This window comes from Vanessa cardui, chromosome 6, assembly GCF_905220365.1.
Source record: "Vanessa cardui chromosome 6, ilVanCard2.1, whole genome shotgun sequence".
Lineage (NCBI taxonomy): Eukaryota > Metazoa > Arthropoda > Insecta > Lepidoptera > Nymphalidae > Vanessa > Vanessa cardui.
The window spans coordinates 5,498,320-5,517,773 of record NC_061128.1 but is presented as its reverse complement, the minus strand read 5'-3'; the positions used below and the strand labels follow the sequence as shown (position 1 = coordinate 5,517,773).

Below are 19,454 nucleotides of genomic sequence, written 5' to 3'. Positions count from 1 at the left end.
CGTGACAAAATACAGCATTTAAAATTAGGTGTTAAAAATCGACCTTTACTGCTATGGTAACTATAAATAATTTTCCATGAAATACATACACGTTATATGATTTACATAATATAATAGTCAATACAACAAGTTAATAATTAGGGGGTAATTATTACTTGCGATTTATTGTTTAATATTTATGATGTTACATATTATATTTTTTAATTTAAATATTTATTTATACATGTAGGCAATATACAGTAATTCCAATATGACCAAGTATTTTTATAAATGATTTCGCTTCATTGAATACACACAACATGATGCTTCCGTAAATTCATTCCGCCATATTGATTAGTGACATTGGGGAATGTCTTTATGTAGGTATATATGGTAATAAATATATAAAAAATGTGTAGGCTTAAGGCCTTCTATATAATGATACTACATTAAAACCAGTTATCTTCAATTAAAGCTCCCAATTTCAGATCCTTACGTAAATAAGAAACAAGTTACACACACTCGCATATATTTATATTCAAATGTAAAAATACAAAATATGTTATATAATCTTAATATAAAGCAGAACATTTATTGGTTTAGTAGTTATTTTTTATTTATCCTACTACTATTATAAAGGCGAAAGTTTGTATGTATGGATGTATGGATGTTTGTTACTCTTTCACGTAAAAACTACTGTATGGATTTGAATGAAACTTTACCACAATATAGCTTATACATCAGAATAACACATAGGCTACAATTTTTGAGGTTTCTAATGTGAGGTCGTAAAAAAACACATTTTTTGCGCTTACATTGCAAACACTGACTGAATCCTACAAGATAGATCAAAACAATGTACTACAGTATTGTACAACTTAAAAAGGTCTACAAAAAAGTCCGTGATGGTATATGTTTATCTCTTAGGAATAACCCACAATAACCATTTTTTATCCTTACACAAAGTATTGTACGAGAAATAATGACTTATTTACGAAGCGATTTTAAGCGATTACTAGACTAGACGGGACGAACCTGAAGTCCACGCGAACGAAGTCGCGGGCAAAAGCTAGTATTCTGATAAACGAACTTAGTAAAGGTTGTCGCAAACATTGAATTGTAACTACATACTTTAATAATCCATAAAGTTTATTTATTCCGAAATATAACAAACAAAAAATTATCATTAAAATATATTGTATGAAATTTTGTAATATTTAAAGTTACGTGTATAAAAAATATTTTAATAAATTGATTGCATCAAAAATACAGATACTCTTATCGTAAGGTAAACATAAATTTTCCCTTTCATAAAAACATAATACTTAAATAAAATAAACATTTGCTATTTTTCCGAATTTGAAATTCATATTATTATATAGTCACTGATCTCATTTTCTGCCAAAACTAGAACCGATTGACAATATCACACCGAAGTCACGACAACAAACTTACAACTTACAAGATACAGTATTCATATTTGGTAAACTTAAATTCAATAATTAATTTTAAATATATATTGATTATGTTTCCAAATATTAATTAATTTAATGTTTTAGTTACTAGATAATAAAAGAAGATGTTTACGGAACACTTTATACAAATTATATTTTCCTTTTACGAAACAAGATATCGCAACTCCAGCCCGTGAATAAACATTACAAATTTGCACAATCATTTTAATTTTTCTTTCTAAAACTAAAAGTTGATGAAATAATTTTCAGGCGTAATATAAAATGTGATGCTCTGGTTAGTGTACACCTGCAGCAACATTGTAATTGTATTTCAAGGAATAAATAAGCAACTAATCGTATTTTGACGCACGTAACATATGTAACGCAATGTTTGAGAACGTTCTATGGGATGGACCTCGTAGTGGGGTGCGACACTGTGGCAGTAGGTCAGTGGTTCCGCAGGGCACAAGCGCGGGCAGCCGGTGCTGTGTGCGTGTGCTCTGGCGCAACGTCCTTACGTAAAGCATGCGAGCCACACCGCGTTTCTGCGCCCGCGCAAGCCGTACTCGACTACTGCGGTGAAAGTTGTGGCTTCAGGGGCGATTCAACGCGAAATACTGTCACCTGTTATTTGCTACTTCGGTTTTATAAAAATTGCGCGATTTCGGCGACCTCATTACGTAATCGAAGTAGTGTTTTATTTGATAATTATTAGCTGTAACTAATTAAACGTCTATCGACGTTCAAAACGCTTGACTAGTTCAATTCGATCGCCGGTGACGAATTTAAGCTGATGTCAAAGATACGAGATCAACTTAAAATAAGTAGGTGCTGATTTTATGTCAAGGACGCGTAACATTCGATTGTATAACAGTTTGGGTTATTCATACATGTATTCAATTCCAACGTAATTTTGTGTGTGTGTATCTTATATGTTAACAGTAAACGAATTTAACATTGTGTGTAAACGAACTCCTGCCTTGAATTTACGATGGATGAATTAGAATAAAAAAGTTGACGCTATTAACTATTTTGTCAATGAATTTAAAATTAGAATATGTAACTAGTTCGGTTATTTGTAAATCGTGAAAGATGAGTGTTTAGTCAGCTCGAGCGTCATTCCTAGAATGCAACAATGTGATACGCACGATTAATAGCTCTCGACTATTTCTATCAACAACGTCTTCTATTTCCTTGCGATTGTCGATGTTATGTTATACAATTCAAGGAACGTGACAATAGCACGAAAGTATTTAAAACGATATTAGACGCAAACGTGCTGAATTTGCTTACAAGTAAAATGTATCATTTGTTGAATCATCAATATAAATCATAATCGACTTATTAACATACAGATAATATGATATCTCTCATGTTTCCTAAAATCGGATAAACTTGGCAAATAGTCACGCCCCCCTTTCTCTTGATATCGCAATGTTTTGTGACGTAATTACCGGAAATTCTTTAAATCGCTCATTCCATATGCGATATTCATAACTTATCTAAATCGTTTGATTTTTAAGGACGGCGCTTAACCTCCTCCTAAACGTTTCTGTATATAACAACACAGTGTTGTCGATCTATATAAACAGTTGAGTATATATATTTAAATGCAATGTCCACATTCCGCACTGCAAATGTCTTTATTCGTGTACATTATGTTAGCAGTGAGAACATGTCTTACGTGAGAATGTAAGAATGATAATAATTCAGAAAGTAGGCTGATATCGATGATACAAGTAATCTTGTGTTAACTTACATAATCATCACCAACCATTACATTAATTCATTAATTCTAGACACGTAAACTTACGAATTCATACTATGTGATATTTTTTTAATATGTAATACTTTAAATATTGTAAATCTTTGATGATTAATAGTTGGTTTTATAGACATGTCAACAATAAAATAGATATTATTAAAAATAACAACATTCATTACCTACAAAATTACCTTAATAACGACATATTAAACCTATATATAGTAAATAAACATACTTTAGCTCATCTCGTTATATTAAGTTGTCAACTTGATTCAACTGATTGACTGTCATAGATACATGTATACGAGTATGTATTCGTTTTTATATTTTAATGTATTTTAAACATCTTGAATTATATTGACAAGTGATAGTTATGAAGAGAAGAGTGATGGTATTTATGGTCATTATGGTACATGATAGAATATAAAAGCGATCACTAATGAAAAACAAAGTAAATTCATTGAACGAGGTGCACGTGCCGAATTATCGCCACTCCATGGCAGCAACGAATAGCCATTTAGTCACGAACGCCTCGTCATGTGCCACACCACGCCTTTATGTTAACTGGCCTAATTAAAATACCATGTCACTTGTATTCTGTTTCACCGTATTAACATTGAAAAATTTTTGTTGTTCCAGATATAATTAGTCGATAGTGAAAACAATCCAAAGATGGAGAGTGTCTACAGTTGGTACACGGACCTCATGGACAACAGGGGCGGTGAGTTTTGTAACTTGACTAGAAATATTTAATGACGTGATCAGCTGTGATCGCGTGACTAAATTTCATATCGATAATAATTTATCGCATGGATAAAATAAAATGGATTTTAATACAGTAATACTTTACTTATTCTCTGAAAACATTTTTTTTTTCTTGTTGAATATATCATCAAATTAGTAAAACACTTATTTTATCGAACAATATAGTCGTACAGTAAAGGATATATACCACTAAATGTGTTGAATATTTAGCAGTCTCTTTGCGTCTAAAGAATCCACTCTTGTAGCGGCATAATCAAAGGGATTTGAAGGCTCTGTATAACGTGAGTCGAGGGTTCTTTGTTAAAATCACAGCTTTCTTGATAGTGAAAGACTGACAAGAATTTACCCAGGAAAAATAATAAATTAATTGTTTTTTTTAATATTTTATACCTAAAATGACCCGAATATATTTTAAGCAGCATAATAATAATTAAACCTATTTCTAATAATTCAATTCCTTATAATTACGCGACTAAATTAAATATTATATAAGCTATTGCTTATTTTAAACATTCAAATTAATTCACATACTTTTTGACAGTCAGTACTAATCAATGACACATCATTATTATCTGTGATAATAATTAACTACTTATAAAACCGAATCAATAATTCCACACCTATAATATTACATGCAAACTATCGTTATAAACGTAAACGGTCGATCACCTCTGCTGATACCCTACACTATATACAATACCTACACTAAATACTTAAGAAATCAAGGCTGTTTTTTTTTTATTTTCAGACCTTTAATGTGTGAGGTTAAAAACCGAGTTTTAAAGTCATAATTCAAATCGTGTATTGTATGATACAATAATTCAAATACTGTTTACGTCGCAGCATTAGAGGCAGTATAAAGCCGTGTCGTGTTTCCACAAAATCGTAATTAGCGAGAGTAAATGACCTCTTTTGTGCTCTTTTCAAATTAAAATAGTACATCAAAATTATGCCTCTATTTCTTGGTCTATAATCATCAAATAGTTAATCTATTTATCGACTGCGATTTTTTACCAATTTCGTTTACCAAGTACCTCACTGCCAAAAAGACGTTTTAAATATAGATTTTTCATAAACCATATCTAGAATCTACTTGTTTTTTTTATTCAATAAATTGCATACAAAACAATCACGTTCAATTAACTGACATATATAGAGTTTAGACTCTCATCTGTCATTGACTTCATAAAAGTTCAAGAATAGTGAACTCGGAAGTTAATTCTTTACTGGCATTGATACTATATCTCGATCTGGTAATGCAAATTTTAATTAATGTAACATATTTTTAAGATCCTTTATGGTCACGCATAAATTTATTAAATTATTCAACACAATTTACCTCGCTAGTGCAAATAACGTCGTATATGTATGTATGTTACTAATAATTAATTTGATTATTTAAGAGTTAGATTCCTTTGCACGAAAACCTAGTGAGAAAACGTTGAAAGTTATATACAAATAAAATATATTAATAATTTTACACTTACTAATAGAGTTTAGTAATATTAATAGATTTTTGTTTTTTTATTTTAAATATAATTTAGTACTAGTAACTTTGAATGAAATATTTAAAATATTTTTTGAAATAAAATTGGTAACATCGCCGTTGAAGTAGTTTGAGCCGGCAATAGACTTCGAGATCACCAGTTAGAGATTTGCTCAACGACGTTACGTAAAGTATTACAAAGTGATCCACTAGGGCATAACTCCGCCGCTATGCCATCTCCGGCTGTCGTTATGTCAGCGATTATTCGTAGCCTACGTTAATTTTCACCTTGCCCCTGAATTCTATTCACTGAATCGTACTTATAATAATCTGACTATACGCTGCGATTGATTTTATAGTTATGAATTATGATTAAATATTTCGTCAATTTTTGAATTAAAAATAACATAATTGTCAATATTTTGGTTCAATAATAGAGTCGATAAAAAACAATTCTGTAAATAATTTAGAAAAAAGCCAGTGATGTAATGTATACGTTTCACAGGAACTCGACATCGTATTCCGTAAACAACTCAACTCTTATGACGTATTTTGATACTTAAAATCTCGTTTACTATTGAAGTACGTCATGCTCATGAAAATGTTAATATTTATTTATAATTCAACAACGTGTCAAATGACATTGTACCTTATAGATTTTAACATTATGCTAAATGAAAAATTCCATATTACAATGCCAAAGAGTCGTAACTATAAAATATTATATATAGCGATAATGATTCATAAGCAAGTCAAAAGTCCAGCTTGTCAATTATATTTTATGCACTTTTATAGATGAAACCTTCACACAAGGCAAAAACTGTCCAAAGTTTCAACTCAATCGGATAGAGGATTCATGAATGCATTTTTATATACGATACGCAAATAAATTATATATACTTATTTTAATAAATAAAAAAATGTATCATGATTTAAATTTAAATCGAAAAAAATCAATGACAAACACAGTTATAGCAAGCAATATAAAAATATTTTCTAGATATGGTTTTCGAAATATTGCTAGGGTCACGCCTGTGCATTTATGACATTTAATATTATGGTTATACCAAAAGCACGGCATTGTACCCTTTTTTGTATAATGCTTGCAAATTAAAAATCCCCTTAAGGTGTCGCATATTTGTCATAAATGACGATAACCTCGCTTATCTCGTCTTAATATTCGTGAGTCGTGACCTATTCGTTGACTATACTTTGGTCATTTTTTTATTAAATAATTAGGTAGACCCCAGAGGTAGTCATATATATCGTGCACACCCTGAATTTATAGCCAGAAAATAGAATATAATACCAAAAATATGTAATAAGTCACGAAAACCAAAAGGTAGACGCTAAGTATTAGCATTATTTCCGTGACCACCAATGACCCTATTATCCTCATGTAGCAAATTCGTGTAACAGGTTTAAACTAGTACATATCTGAGTCAGAATTATAATTTCTAATTACAATGAAAAACGTTAAATTAATTTATGTTGTGTGGACAATTGTTGGCTTGTGTTTTTTTTACACAGGTATGAGTCTTTAATTTGTCACTGCTACTATAATATGTATTAAAATATGTCGCTAAATGATACAAATAAATGTTAAAGGTTAAAACAAACGTTCATTGATTAGCGATTTATTGACTAAAACAAATTGTTGTTATTTCGGAGATCATTTAAAAATTTGACGTCATCCAGATCGATTTAAATTTAATATAAGAATGTTATTTAAATATTATTATAATAAATTCAAAATTAATAAACTTCAGTCATATAAACAAAACATTTGAACGTAGAATTTTGTCGTTTCTTACATTTCGAATCACACTTACGCGACGGTTTTAAGTATCCTGGAGTAAAGTCCTTAACCGTTTAATTTTGAAGGCAAACCTTATACTAACGTGAAGAGGTGAAGAGGGTCGAGCATGCTTCTGTTTCTTGTCGCAATTTAAACCGGACAATACTTCATTGAAACCGGAAAATGCTGCTCGTACTCTTAACATGCTAACGATTTTATAAATAAAACTGCCTGATCAAGCCTATCGGCTCCCTCGTGCCTAGTGCTGTTATAATACGAGAACAGACGTCGCTATGATATCGAGTTTTTCATTTGTTTTTTTATTTCATACACATACAAATGAAATAATTTCAACTGTGTTTGTGTGTGTGCTTGAATATCTGTTACTCAATGACCGACCGGCTTTACAACTGACCATTATGCTTGCTAAAGTGTTATTTATACCAAATGAAGCTGGCGGGTGACAGCTACAGTATATAATGATTACATAATTTTGTTACAGATCCCCGTGTCAAGGATTGGCCGATGATGTCCTCACCCTGGCCGACCCTAGCTGCTTGTCTGTGCTACGCGGTGTGTGCGAGGAAGATTGGACCCACGCTTATGGCTAATAGGAAACCATTCGAACTAAGAAACGTACTCATAGTTTATAACCTGGCGCAAACTATATTCAGTGCCTGGATATTTTATGAGGTAACTTGCTTTTGTATTTTTTATCGAATAATCATTTACCTATAGCCCCGAATACAGTGATTGGTTTATTTTTGTCGGGTTTCCTAAATTTAATTGGTGACACAGTAACACCGCTCGATATATTTAAAAACTGACATAACATTGGGTTCGTTTGTAAAAAAAATGTAAACACAATATGATAAAGAAATATGGAATAGAAAATTTAGTATCTAAAAAATAACGGGTTACAACTATTATATAAAACAAATATTCCATAATAACTTAATTATCTTTTCAGTGATATTTTATAAAGATAAAACGATCGATACTCTACTATTGTTAAACCGTTGAACTATTACAGCGTAATGTTAAATCAGATATAACCCGTACTCCAAATTAGTTTATTCATATCAACATCGAATAATAATCATTCTACATTACATAAATAATACTAGAATGAATGAATATTCCTCAAATGCTATGGAAAAATACGACTGTGTTTTTATACGATTTTATATTTAATACGATCATGTGTTTATTCAAATCATGTAGCTATTTTTTTACAAGCTTAATCTTAATTTTAAAGGCAAGATGCGTGCGATACTCGACTTTTTATGTTTGGCCTCTTTTTGCTATAATGGTCTTATCTGATTAAACTAGTGTGTTTGGACGTAAATAATGGGATGATTTGGGTCATATAGGTAATTCAGTGGACGATATAATGTTACCATACAATACAACTTAAGGTAACATTTTGTGTTCTAAATTTAAAAGTAGTGTAGTCATTTATCTAGTTTCAATATATTCAGAGTTAATGTAAAATATCTACGATGTTCCTTAGTATGTCACTTGTACCTATAAACGAGGACCATATAATCGTTATTTATATGTATCCTCTTGATTATATAGTATAAGGCAAAGTCGCTTACCGCTGTCTGTCACTATGTATGCTAAGATCTTTAGATTACAGAACGGATTTTAATGCGGGTTTTTTTTAATAGATAGTCTGATTCAAATTTAAGGTTTATGTATAATACATGCACAATATAGTAGAGAAACACTGATGATAATTTTAGAGGACTCAAAAAAGTCAGTCAGAATTTCTGTAGTTTATTTTGTATCAGCATTGCACCCGTGTAAGCCGGCTAACACTATATAATATCTATTTAATATGTCAACAATACTTAGTGTTAAAATACACAATGACGATACTTATTTTACAAACCATTATTTTAGAGTAAACACTGGTTTTCATATTGCTACGTATTTTTTATTCTAATTTAATACGACAGTAATGTTATACGAGAATTTTCCAGTTTATACAAGATCTTACCGTGTTTAATATAATAAAAAAATATTTACATACAAAATGAAATAGGAAAATATCACGAGGTCACCTGAGTCAGGTTAAAACGCTACAACCCTAACGTTAATGCGGTTTGCACATTTCCTTATTATTGTAGGTACTGAGATTTTATTAATGCCGTTGGTTTTTCATAGTTGTTATTTGACAACACATATGCCTTTCTACAATATTATACGAATGCTTTAAGGATATCATTGCGTGTTGTAGAGATCTTTGACAAGTTTATAAATTGCAAAATATGCATAAAAATCGTATGCTAATAGTAATTAATATTTAAATGCTGAATCATTTGCATTTATGTAACAAAAGTCGTAATATCCATTCCCGTTCACTCACACTAAAATGATCTCATAAGGTTTTTTTTTTTCATTCAATTATTTTATGTTCACTTGATATTTATATAAAGAATGCCTCATTGCTAGTAAAGACTCAGATTCCAAGGTCCTAGGTTAAAACCCCCCAGGTCGGACTGAATAAAAGGTTATTGGGTTTTTCTATAGAAAATATAGCCCGGAAACCGGTAGATGGAAGTGTGTACATTCTTGTGCTTCTGAAAGTACGAATAACTGTTGGTCCTACGCATGAGATATATGGTTTGACCGGCTAGGCTGATATCAGTCAAACAATATTATCATAATCATACATGTACAAGTATTGGTGCGACTTGCGAACAATCCTAAATAATCGCAATATTTAGATAGACTTCTATCGAGAACCGATCGCTATAGCGGAAGTGAAGATAAATAAATTTTGAATTGACATGACATCATTTGTGGACATTTAAATATATTTTTATTATTGGTACGAGAAAAATTGTATTTGAAACGTCAACGTGGTTGTTTGTAGTCAAAGTAAAGTGGATAGTTTTGAGTATTAAATTAGTATAATATTAGCAATGTTACCAAATCACATGGAATACGTAAATGTACGATTTGTTTATTTTAATTTTGAAATTGGAACACATAGTATTATAGCAGGTACATGGCAGATCAACAAGTACTACGATAAATCAAATATTAAATAAGGCATATTTGCTAATCCTTTTCCGAGAATACTAGTTCATATTCAAACGATGTTTTCGAAAAATGTATGTGGTGTCATTTATGTATTCGTATACCTATTGTGGTAACATGTGACATCGTCTCCATACCCATTTATACATGTATGTATATTTCAATTCAACGCGTAATTAAGTTTTTATTAAATTCAATGCGCGAATGTTTTTTTTTTATGATATAACTGCATAAAATGCACGAATGTCGCCTCTCGTGCCGTTTAATTGGAAGCCGACATCGCACAGGGAACAAAGTGCATCCTACTTTATTGTTTTGTAACTTTTAAAACAAAATGTCAATTTATAAATAATTAACAACACGTTGGTAACGAAACCTTGGGTTTATGAAATATATTTAGGTATAGGTTTGGTCACATTGTTAATTTTAATTAATATTTATACATAGACTGCTAAATAATTAATAACAAGTTACTATAAACAAGTATGACAATATGTATTTGATGAAAATTGAGCGTGGTGACTTATATACCATGGGCATACATAGGGATAGACAGCTTAGGCTTTGCTAATCGGATATCAAAAAATTATCGTAATTATATGTACTCGTATAAGATTATTTTAATGGACGAGGTTTTAAAATTAACTAAGATTTGACTGATATGTTTTCTCATAAAAGACAGGTTAAATACTATTATAAGAATGAAATTGTTTACTTCATTTGATTATATCGAGATCGAAAAAACTTGGCAGTGGAAGGCACTTCGAGGCACAAATGATTCGAGCCTTGATTGGAAGAATAATCCAGATTGTTCCATAAATGATATTTTTTATCCGGGAAAATATATCCAGACTAGACGTAACACGACGATGAGTTCTGTTATAGATATTGGAAGAATTTAATAAAATAAAAAATATCCTTGAGAGATTTACATGATATCGCTTATTCATAAATTAGGTTATCTTCAAATATTGTATATTGATCCTAAAGTTACATTTATGATAAAGAATTTTTGATAAGAGCCGATGGTTTTCGAGTGATTCATAACACGGGTAATCGTAAACCTTCTTTATAAATATTGCTCTTAAATGAATATGCTACTTGGTATCGTAATAAATAGTACTTTATTTTATTTTTTGCGGATTTGTTTTTAACTTTGGAAGGTTATAATATGAAACAAATTAGTAATGAGTAATTAATTCTTAGTAATAAAAAAACGTTACTATAAAAACCCAGGCCAGGAAATAGCAAATGCGTTAAAGTATTGCAATTATGTAATTAATTTAAAGTAATCATATGACATGTAAAATTAATTGATCTAAATAAAATAAATGTGTATTTTGTTTGATAGTATTTGGCGAGTGGATGGTGGGGCCACTACGACTTCAGATGTCAACTTGTCGACTACTCCCGAAGCCCCAGAGCCATGAGGGTAAGTATAAGAATGATTTTAGTTTTAATTAATGTAGGTATAGAATATATTTAGAAATCATCATATGTGGACAACTAATAGGTACTACTTAAATATAAAAATGGATGTTGGTCTTTGTTATATGTGTTTGAGGGAAATAGACTTCGAAACCGTATTACGGATCACCATGGAAGTTATATGAATTTTGTAATGGAGATTTTTTTTTCTCCCATAAATTTTTGATATAATCTGCTACTAGCTTTCACTGAATCACAGCAACCGATCGTTATCACTTTTGAATACGCGGATGTTTTTTTGCTTTAAAGAGGTATTGCAACGTATATTTTATATTAGTTAGTTATACACTTTTATATTTGCAAGTTTAGCCGAAATTTGCTGGAGAGACAGTGAGAGATATGATCAATCACGAAACTTAAAAAACAATTAAATCTTATTAACACGCTAATAGAAATTCGAAACGCGTGGATTACTGTAACAGTGTGAATCGAATCATTACGTACGTCCACGCGTCCCGCATCGCAGCCCCGCTTGCTGTTAATTGCTTAAAAAACGCTGACGACAGCCATAAGTGTTACACTTTAGTAGAATTTCTAAATATTATACATATTATGGTCTTGTATAATTTTCAAATTCACTGTTCGAATCCGTCATGATTCTAAGAGATATCACCCACTTGTTAACATCCATTTTTGATTATTTTTATTCACAAGAAATTCTTTATGTAACTTTTAACGTATAAAATACGAAAGAGTTATTGTTTAAATTAACGATATTCTCAGACATTTTTTTTTAATGTGAGAAAAAAATATGTACGTGGTATTATGATGATATTTGTGTTACGTTACTTAAATTTTCCGGTAAAACCCATATTCGGCGCACCACTAATTATAATATTAAATTCTTTTTATGTAACACTAATACAGATAAAGTAATACGTAATTATATAGCTTCATATCTATCTGTTCCCTTTAATCCACTTTATCCCGCCTTTATCATCAACTATGATAATAATAAAGACTATTTAATATGCTATAAATAATAATACGATTTAGAAAGGAACGGTATAGATAATGTAAGAGTAACGTTACAAAGAATTAATGTGAATGAGCCTCATACGCTATTCTAAACTTGTAATAATTCTTCCTTATGACCGACTGATTGACACGCGGTCACGTAATGTCATACCGTTATAGTGAGTTAGCTCTTAACCAATTGTGACTATTAAAAACGTATGTATTTCATCGATTTATATGTCTTAGAACGGATTTATGTAGTAGAGAACAAATGGAATACCTTATGGTAAGAGATCAACTCCACGCGTATACACTAAACATTACAAACGCTTCTTGCACCATCATTGCCCTATCTGAAAGGTTCCCCTTTACTCAATCACCATAAATAAAAAAAACACTCATTAAAATGCAATTATGTATGTAAATACAAATCACACTGAGCTATATCTATTGTGTTTTATTTTTTGTTTTATTTCAGATTAATTATTTATTTTTTTTATTTTAGATTTCAACACCAAACAATTAGTGTTAATCCGCTAATCGTATTCGTGTAAAAAACGTAAAACTCATTCAATATTTCAATAACATTTTTTTGTCCTATGCAATACCTAGAAACCTAAGATATGTATCGTATATATTACAATTAAAAATAGGTTTAGTGCTGTTTATGTATTATAATCTTACTATTTATAATCGTTACATAATTACACCACTTAAGTATTACGACTAATATTCATTTCATATTTTTTTAACTGTCTTTATATCAATTCGCATGTATTTCTCACAAAACCTTGCAATCTTCGATTGAACTGCCATTAAGTGTTTGAAGTTATAAATAAAAATAATCTGTGACCAAAGCCCATTGTTCCGTATCAGATAAAAATGCATGAAATTAGCATTCGCTGGATGGTGTTGAAATAAATAAATACCTGTGATTTATATGGAATTATTAAGCAATTGCCGAGCGTATTGCCATATCCTCGGTTGTTGCCAAACAAAAAAAAGTCATTAATATTAAAATGTTTAAAAAAAAGTATGAACAATACAACACCTTTTTACATGAAAGATCACGACCTTATTGGTATCTTCACGCATACTAATTTGAAGTAAAAATAAATTAATTTGGTGCTAGGCCCTATTTGCTAACCCGTCTGGGTGGGTACCAACCATTTCATATGATGACGTATGTATCTTAATAGTAACACTTATTAGTATTGTCCGGTTTAAAGGATTAGCGAGCCAGTGTAAATACAGGCGGAAGGAAGACAATATCTTAGTTCCCAAAATTGCCAGTGCATAGACGATGCAGTGAATATTTTATATTTCTTACAGCGTGGTGACAACTTTCTGTTATTAACTGGTCCGCTTAGGTATGAAAAAAAAAACAAAAACGTCGTAAGGATAAATGAACGAATCGAATGATAATATCTCCAAATATTCGCATTCGATATTCGAATGTTACGTTTTTTTTTTTTTAATTTTACTTTCGATACATAGATGGCGAACACATGCTGGTGGTATTACTTCAGCAAGTTCACGGAGTTCTTCGACACGCTGTTCTTTGTGCTGCGCAAGAAGAACGAGCATGTGTCGACGCTTCACGTGATACACCACGGGATCATGCCCATGTCGGTGTGGTTCGGGCTCAAGTTTGCACCGGGTATGTTACATAACACTCAATCTCGCTACGGCGGCTTAACGAATCTGAATGATATTTGGCATAGGTTCATTCATCCTCCCCTAAACCCCTTTCACACTTCTGAAGAATTTCAGGCAGAAACTAATACAATTATAATGCTAAGTGTAAAATATATAAGACAATTTAAACTTGGAATAAAACAAAACCCTAGCCGTAATTGAGAAAAAAAAATAAAAACAATATACGACGTTTGAATGATTCATACGAGTTCCACCCTTTTTGAATAGATAATTGTGATTCATGTATATCTTATTTATAGATTTTTTTGTAAAGATAAAATTTTATCTAACCGATAACAATCGTGAATAAATCACTACTTATGTAAATTGTATGCATATGGAGCGTTAATTGTAAGTGAATACATCAATGAACAATCGGATATCCTTGATCCGTAACCTTAATTTTCTTAGACTGAGAACTCGTGTTTTTTTTTTTTTTTTTAAAGAAGAAATCTAAAAGGTCAAATTCGTTTAACACTTCTATTGTTAATGATATTAGCCCTAAATGTGACACGTCAACAAAAAAACACGATGCATATTAATGTTTACGTCAAGGCGTGTTTGATTTGAATGTTTGTTGTTACATCTCTTGGGATACTTCGATTAACGTCTGCGAATTTTACGATTTATATTACGTTCGATTAGCACGTCCTTATTGACCAATTTTTTTATCGTTTTTTTTTTAGAGGTTACGTTGTATGTTTGAAATAGCTATAACATTAACTAAATAGACCTTTGTACCGACAATTATGTCAATATTGTTTTATTTGTACGATTTTGTTAAGAGTAGCGTCAACAAAACGTTGATTTTTTTTTAAACAAAAAATAACATTTATAAATAACGATTGACGTTCTCACACATATTTGATAATGTACACGAGAAATAATTACTGTCAATGTTTCGTGTCATTGAAATTACAACTAAGTATATAATACGATATGTGTTGCTTAAATTAGTAATTATTTTGTTGTTTTTTAAAGTACCCTTTTTTTAATAATATTACGTTCGATACATACATTGCAAATGATACATTTTATCGCTCCAGCTTCAACTTTTTGCTCTGAACTAACTTGTATATTTCTTGCAATTACATAACCACAAAACTAAACCAACGTCTAGACGTATTGGACGTGTTAAATCTAGAACAAATTTAATCGTAACAAATAAAGTCGCCTATAATTTACATTCGAAATAAATTTGTAATTTTTTCTCTTTCTTATATATACTACTTTAAGAAAATTTAACAATAAATTACTATAATAGCAGCGATTAAAATGAATATATTTATTTCGTCCTGTCGTTGAGAAAAAAGGCTACAATGTCCAAAATTATAAATGTTCACACAAAGATTATCAAATAACAATAGTTGTAAGGTAATATTTTTACATGTTTAACTAATATAATAATTAGTGAATGACTTTTTTTTATATCATATAAATATTTATATGAAAATACTTATACAATTATTTATACATAAATTCTTAGTGAGATGTCTTTCGTGAAATTAGTAATCATTGTTTATGTTCTACTTCTCCTCAGGTGGTCACAGCACATTCTTCGCTCTGTTGAATACTTTCGTACACATCGTCATGTACTTCTACTACATGGTGTCTGCAATGGGTCCCAAGTACCAAAAGTACATCTGGTGGAAGAAGTACCTCACTGCCTTCCAGATGGTAAGTTATTGTACCTCTTTCTACGTAACTTTCTATTTGTCTTAATTATATTTGCCTACAAACTATAGCAATATTGATATTCACATATAAACTATATTTTTCGTGTAATTTGAAGCGGTAAGTTCAAAGCGTTGCAACAAAAAATGTATATCTCGTTTTCGGATATAATACGTAGTTCAAATTAAATAATATTCATTTTTATTACGTTGTTTTGAAAAATGTTTGAGAATAAATCATTTAGAACGTTAACTCTCGGTAAAACCAATTTTTTGCTCGCCTACGATATGGAATAGTAACAAAAATACGAGTAACAATTCTCAATAGGAATTGTTTAGGTATAATTCAGCGCCATGCTTAATTAACCGATTACTACTATGAAATTTTCAAGGGATTTTATACGAAATATCTTAAATTTCATATTCTTAACAATAAATGTCACTTTAACGACCAAAAGGCGTCACTCTCGAACATTATATACGATCACGCGCTAAAACAACTTGTAACTTACATCATTGTTGGATATTCATTAAATATATGACAATGACAAATAAAACAAATACAACAAGGAATGTGAATCTATAGTAAATACATAGCGGCTACTGTTGTCATTCATCGATACGTTTTTCGAACAAATTGTCTGTTACTCTTTAATTTAATCATCGTCATATCCTTCTGACTAAATTACAAGACTTTTAATTGCTTAAAGTTCTCATTAAATTAAAGAAGAGATTTTAAATGTCTCAATGCTTAGACAGGTATTCTTCCTTTGATAAGATTTGATGTTGAGATATAATTCCACAACGCTAGTCCAATGCGTGTTCGCTATTACACGTGTGGTAGTATTGCATTGGAATTCGACACATGCAGGTTTCATCACGACGTTTTATTTCACCGCCAAGCACGAGATGAATTGTAATCACGAAATGAACGTATGGAATTTCGTTTAATTCCTAGCCTTGAATCCGCAAACATTGTTTAAAATGCACTCGTAAGAACCACTGAACCATCTCGACTCAGAATTTTCATATATGTCCAAAAAACAAATCTAAAAAATGGATTGCGATAGACGTCACAGTCATATTGTCATACAAATTGAACGAGTCCTATTTGACGACTTGTTAAGGAAAACGCTGGTAATAAATAATTACAGAGGTCGGCCTTATGTGTATACGTTGCAAATACACTCTTCTTTGAAGTGCATTTTTACCTTTGATTTAAAGTATAATGCAGAGTCATGTATTAATATGTTCTTAGACTAGATATATCTATTTCCACAATATAATGCCCTTACGTTAGTTCTTATATGATATATGTATAAATCTACAATGAGTATAAGTAAATACTGCATGAAGTAAAAAAAAATATCAAATATTGACAGAAGAGCGAGTAAGGATATTTTGGTCAAATAAGTGTTATAGTGCGACTGAGTGCCTCTATTTGATCACTCAATCAAGTACTACCAAATAAAGTGCAAAAGAATTCAATGAACAATTCCAATGTATAAATAATCATAGCATATTTTTTTGTCTTTTTCGTTTGAATATTCGCCAACGCACTTCCAACACTAGTAACTTAGCTAAATCTTGTTTCTTGTGTATATTTGAACGAGTTTCTGCATGGAGAAAATGGCACTTCGTTTGAGAAATTAATAAAATACTTATTTAATCCAAACGAATTCGGGAAGCGCAACTAGTATTTATGTATTTGGATATATTGCTAGATCGTTATCGTCGTTTTTTGATCAAGCCTTGAAAATAATATAATCTTACAGATAAAAAGGTAAACCTCTAGAGCTGCAGTTTTTATGCTGCAATTATCTCATTATTTAAATTAACACATTGACTTTGACTAAAACACGTGTTAGATCGTTAAGAAAATATATAGGAAATATTTACTGGATGTTACTGAGAATTGAAAATAATGAACGATTGCGTCACTGAACAATGTTATGTGTATATTATTATATTTAATCAACAACACTTCCAGACTCCAATAAATCATCGAACGATTTGACTGCTTGTCAGTTTTTATACGAAGCGGCTATAATTCGACCTTTACCTTCGAGGGCAAACTATTATAACATAAAAGAAAATTAATAAATCACCCATCATTATGTATTTGTACTTGTAATAACCAGAATGTCATAAAGGAATAAGGAAATATCCATACAAATAATTAGACTGATGTCATATTATTATATAATTAATTCTGTTCTCATTTTAATTTTAGTAACTAATTTAACATTAAAATGCAGAAACAAATAAAATGCTTCATAATAAAAACGGATTTCGATATGCAGAATCGTTTAAAGTTTTGAGAAATCTGTGAGAGATAGCCCAGTGGTTAGAACGCGTGCATCTTAACCGATGATTGTTAGTTCAAAACCAGACACCGCTGCATTTACAAATGCTTAATTTGCATTTGTAATTCATCTCGTATCAGCGGCGTAGGAAAACAATTGCGTACGATTTCGTAGAAATTCTCCTACATGTGTATTCCAACAACCCGCATTGGAACAGCTTTGGTGGAATATGTTCCAATCGTTCCCCACAAAAGGGAGGGGAGGCTAAGGCCCAGTAGTGAGAAATTTAAAAAGGCTGTTTTTTTTATGGTATAGGTTGGTGGACGAGCATATGGGCCACCTGATGGTAAGTGGTCACCATCACCCATAGACAATGACGCTGTAAGAAATATTAACTGTTCCTTACATCGTCAATGTGCCATCAACCTTGGGAACTAAGATGATATGTCCCTTGTGCCTGCAGTTACACTGGCTCACTCACCCTTCAGACCGGAACACAACAATACTGAGTACTGTTGTTTGGCGGTAGAATAACTGATGAGTGGGTGGTACCTACCCAGACGGGCTCGCACAAAGCCCTACCACCAAGTGTTGTTGTTAATACTTCTGTGTGTGTAATATCTACACTAATATTATAAAGAGGAAAACTTTGTTTATTTGGTTGTAATGAATAGGCACCAAAACTACTGGACCGATTTTAAAAATTCTTACACCATTCGAAAGCTAAATTAATCCCGCATAGCATAGGCTAAATTTTATTTTGAAAAAAAATAGGGTTCCGTAAGATATTTTGGGTTTTTCGGACAAAAAAGGAAAAAATCTACCAAAAAAGTTGATTTTTTGCGTATGATGCCTAAACTATAAAAGATAGAACTGTAAAATGTTCTAACTCCGGTCCTTAGAGGGCATAATGGCATAATGGCCTCCGACCCTAAGAACCTCATTAGATTCGTGACTGATGTTGGTCTGGCTGAGGTATTGTGATCACGAATATCACAATAGATCCAAGCGCCGGTTGCAGTAATTCTTCAAAT

The 19,454-nt window shown here is 31.2% G+C and overlaps 1 protein-coding gene across 2 annotated transcripts in view; it reads left to right on the top strand.

The window, feature by feature from the left end:
• The window catches only part of LOC124530739 (elongation of very long chain fatty acids protein AAEL008004-like), a 34,095-nt gene that overhangs the window by 11,197 nt on the left and 3,444 nt on the right, over positions 1-19,454 (top strand). For both annotated transcript variants that reach the window (XM_047105004.1, XM_047105005.1), the window contains 5 exons: positions 3,838-3,919; positions 7,750-7,940; positions 11,650-11,730; positions 14,241-14,403; positions 15,982-16,118. In XM_047105004.1, the coding sequence (XP_046960960.1) occupies positions 3,871-3,919; positions 7,750-7,940; positions 11,650-11,730; positions 14,241-14,403; positions 15,982-16,118 (621 nt within the window). In that variant the 5' untranslated portion in view covers positions 3,838-3,870. The remainder of the gene's footprint in view (positions 1-3,837; positions 3,920-7,749; positions 7,941-11,649; positions 11,731-14,240; positions 14,404-15,981; positions 16,119-19,454) is intronic.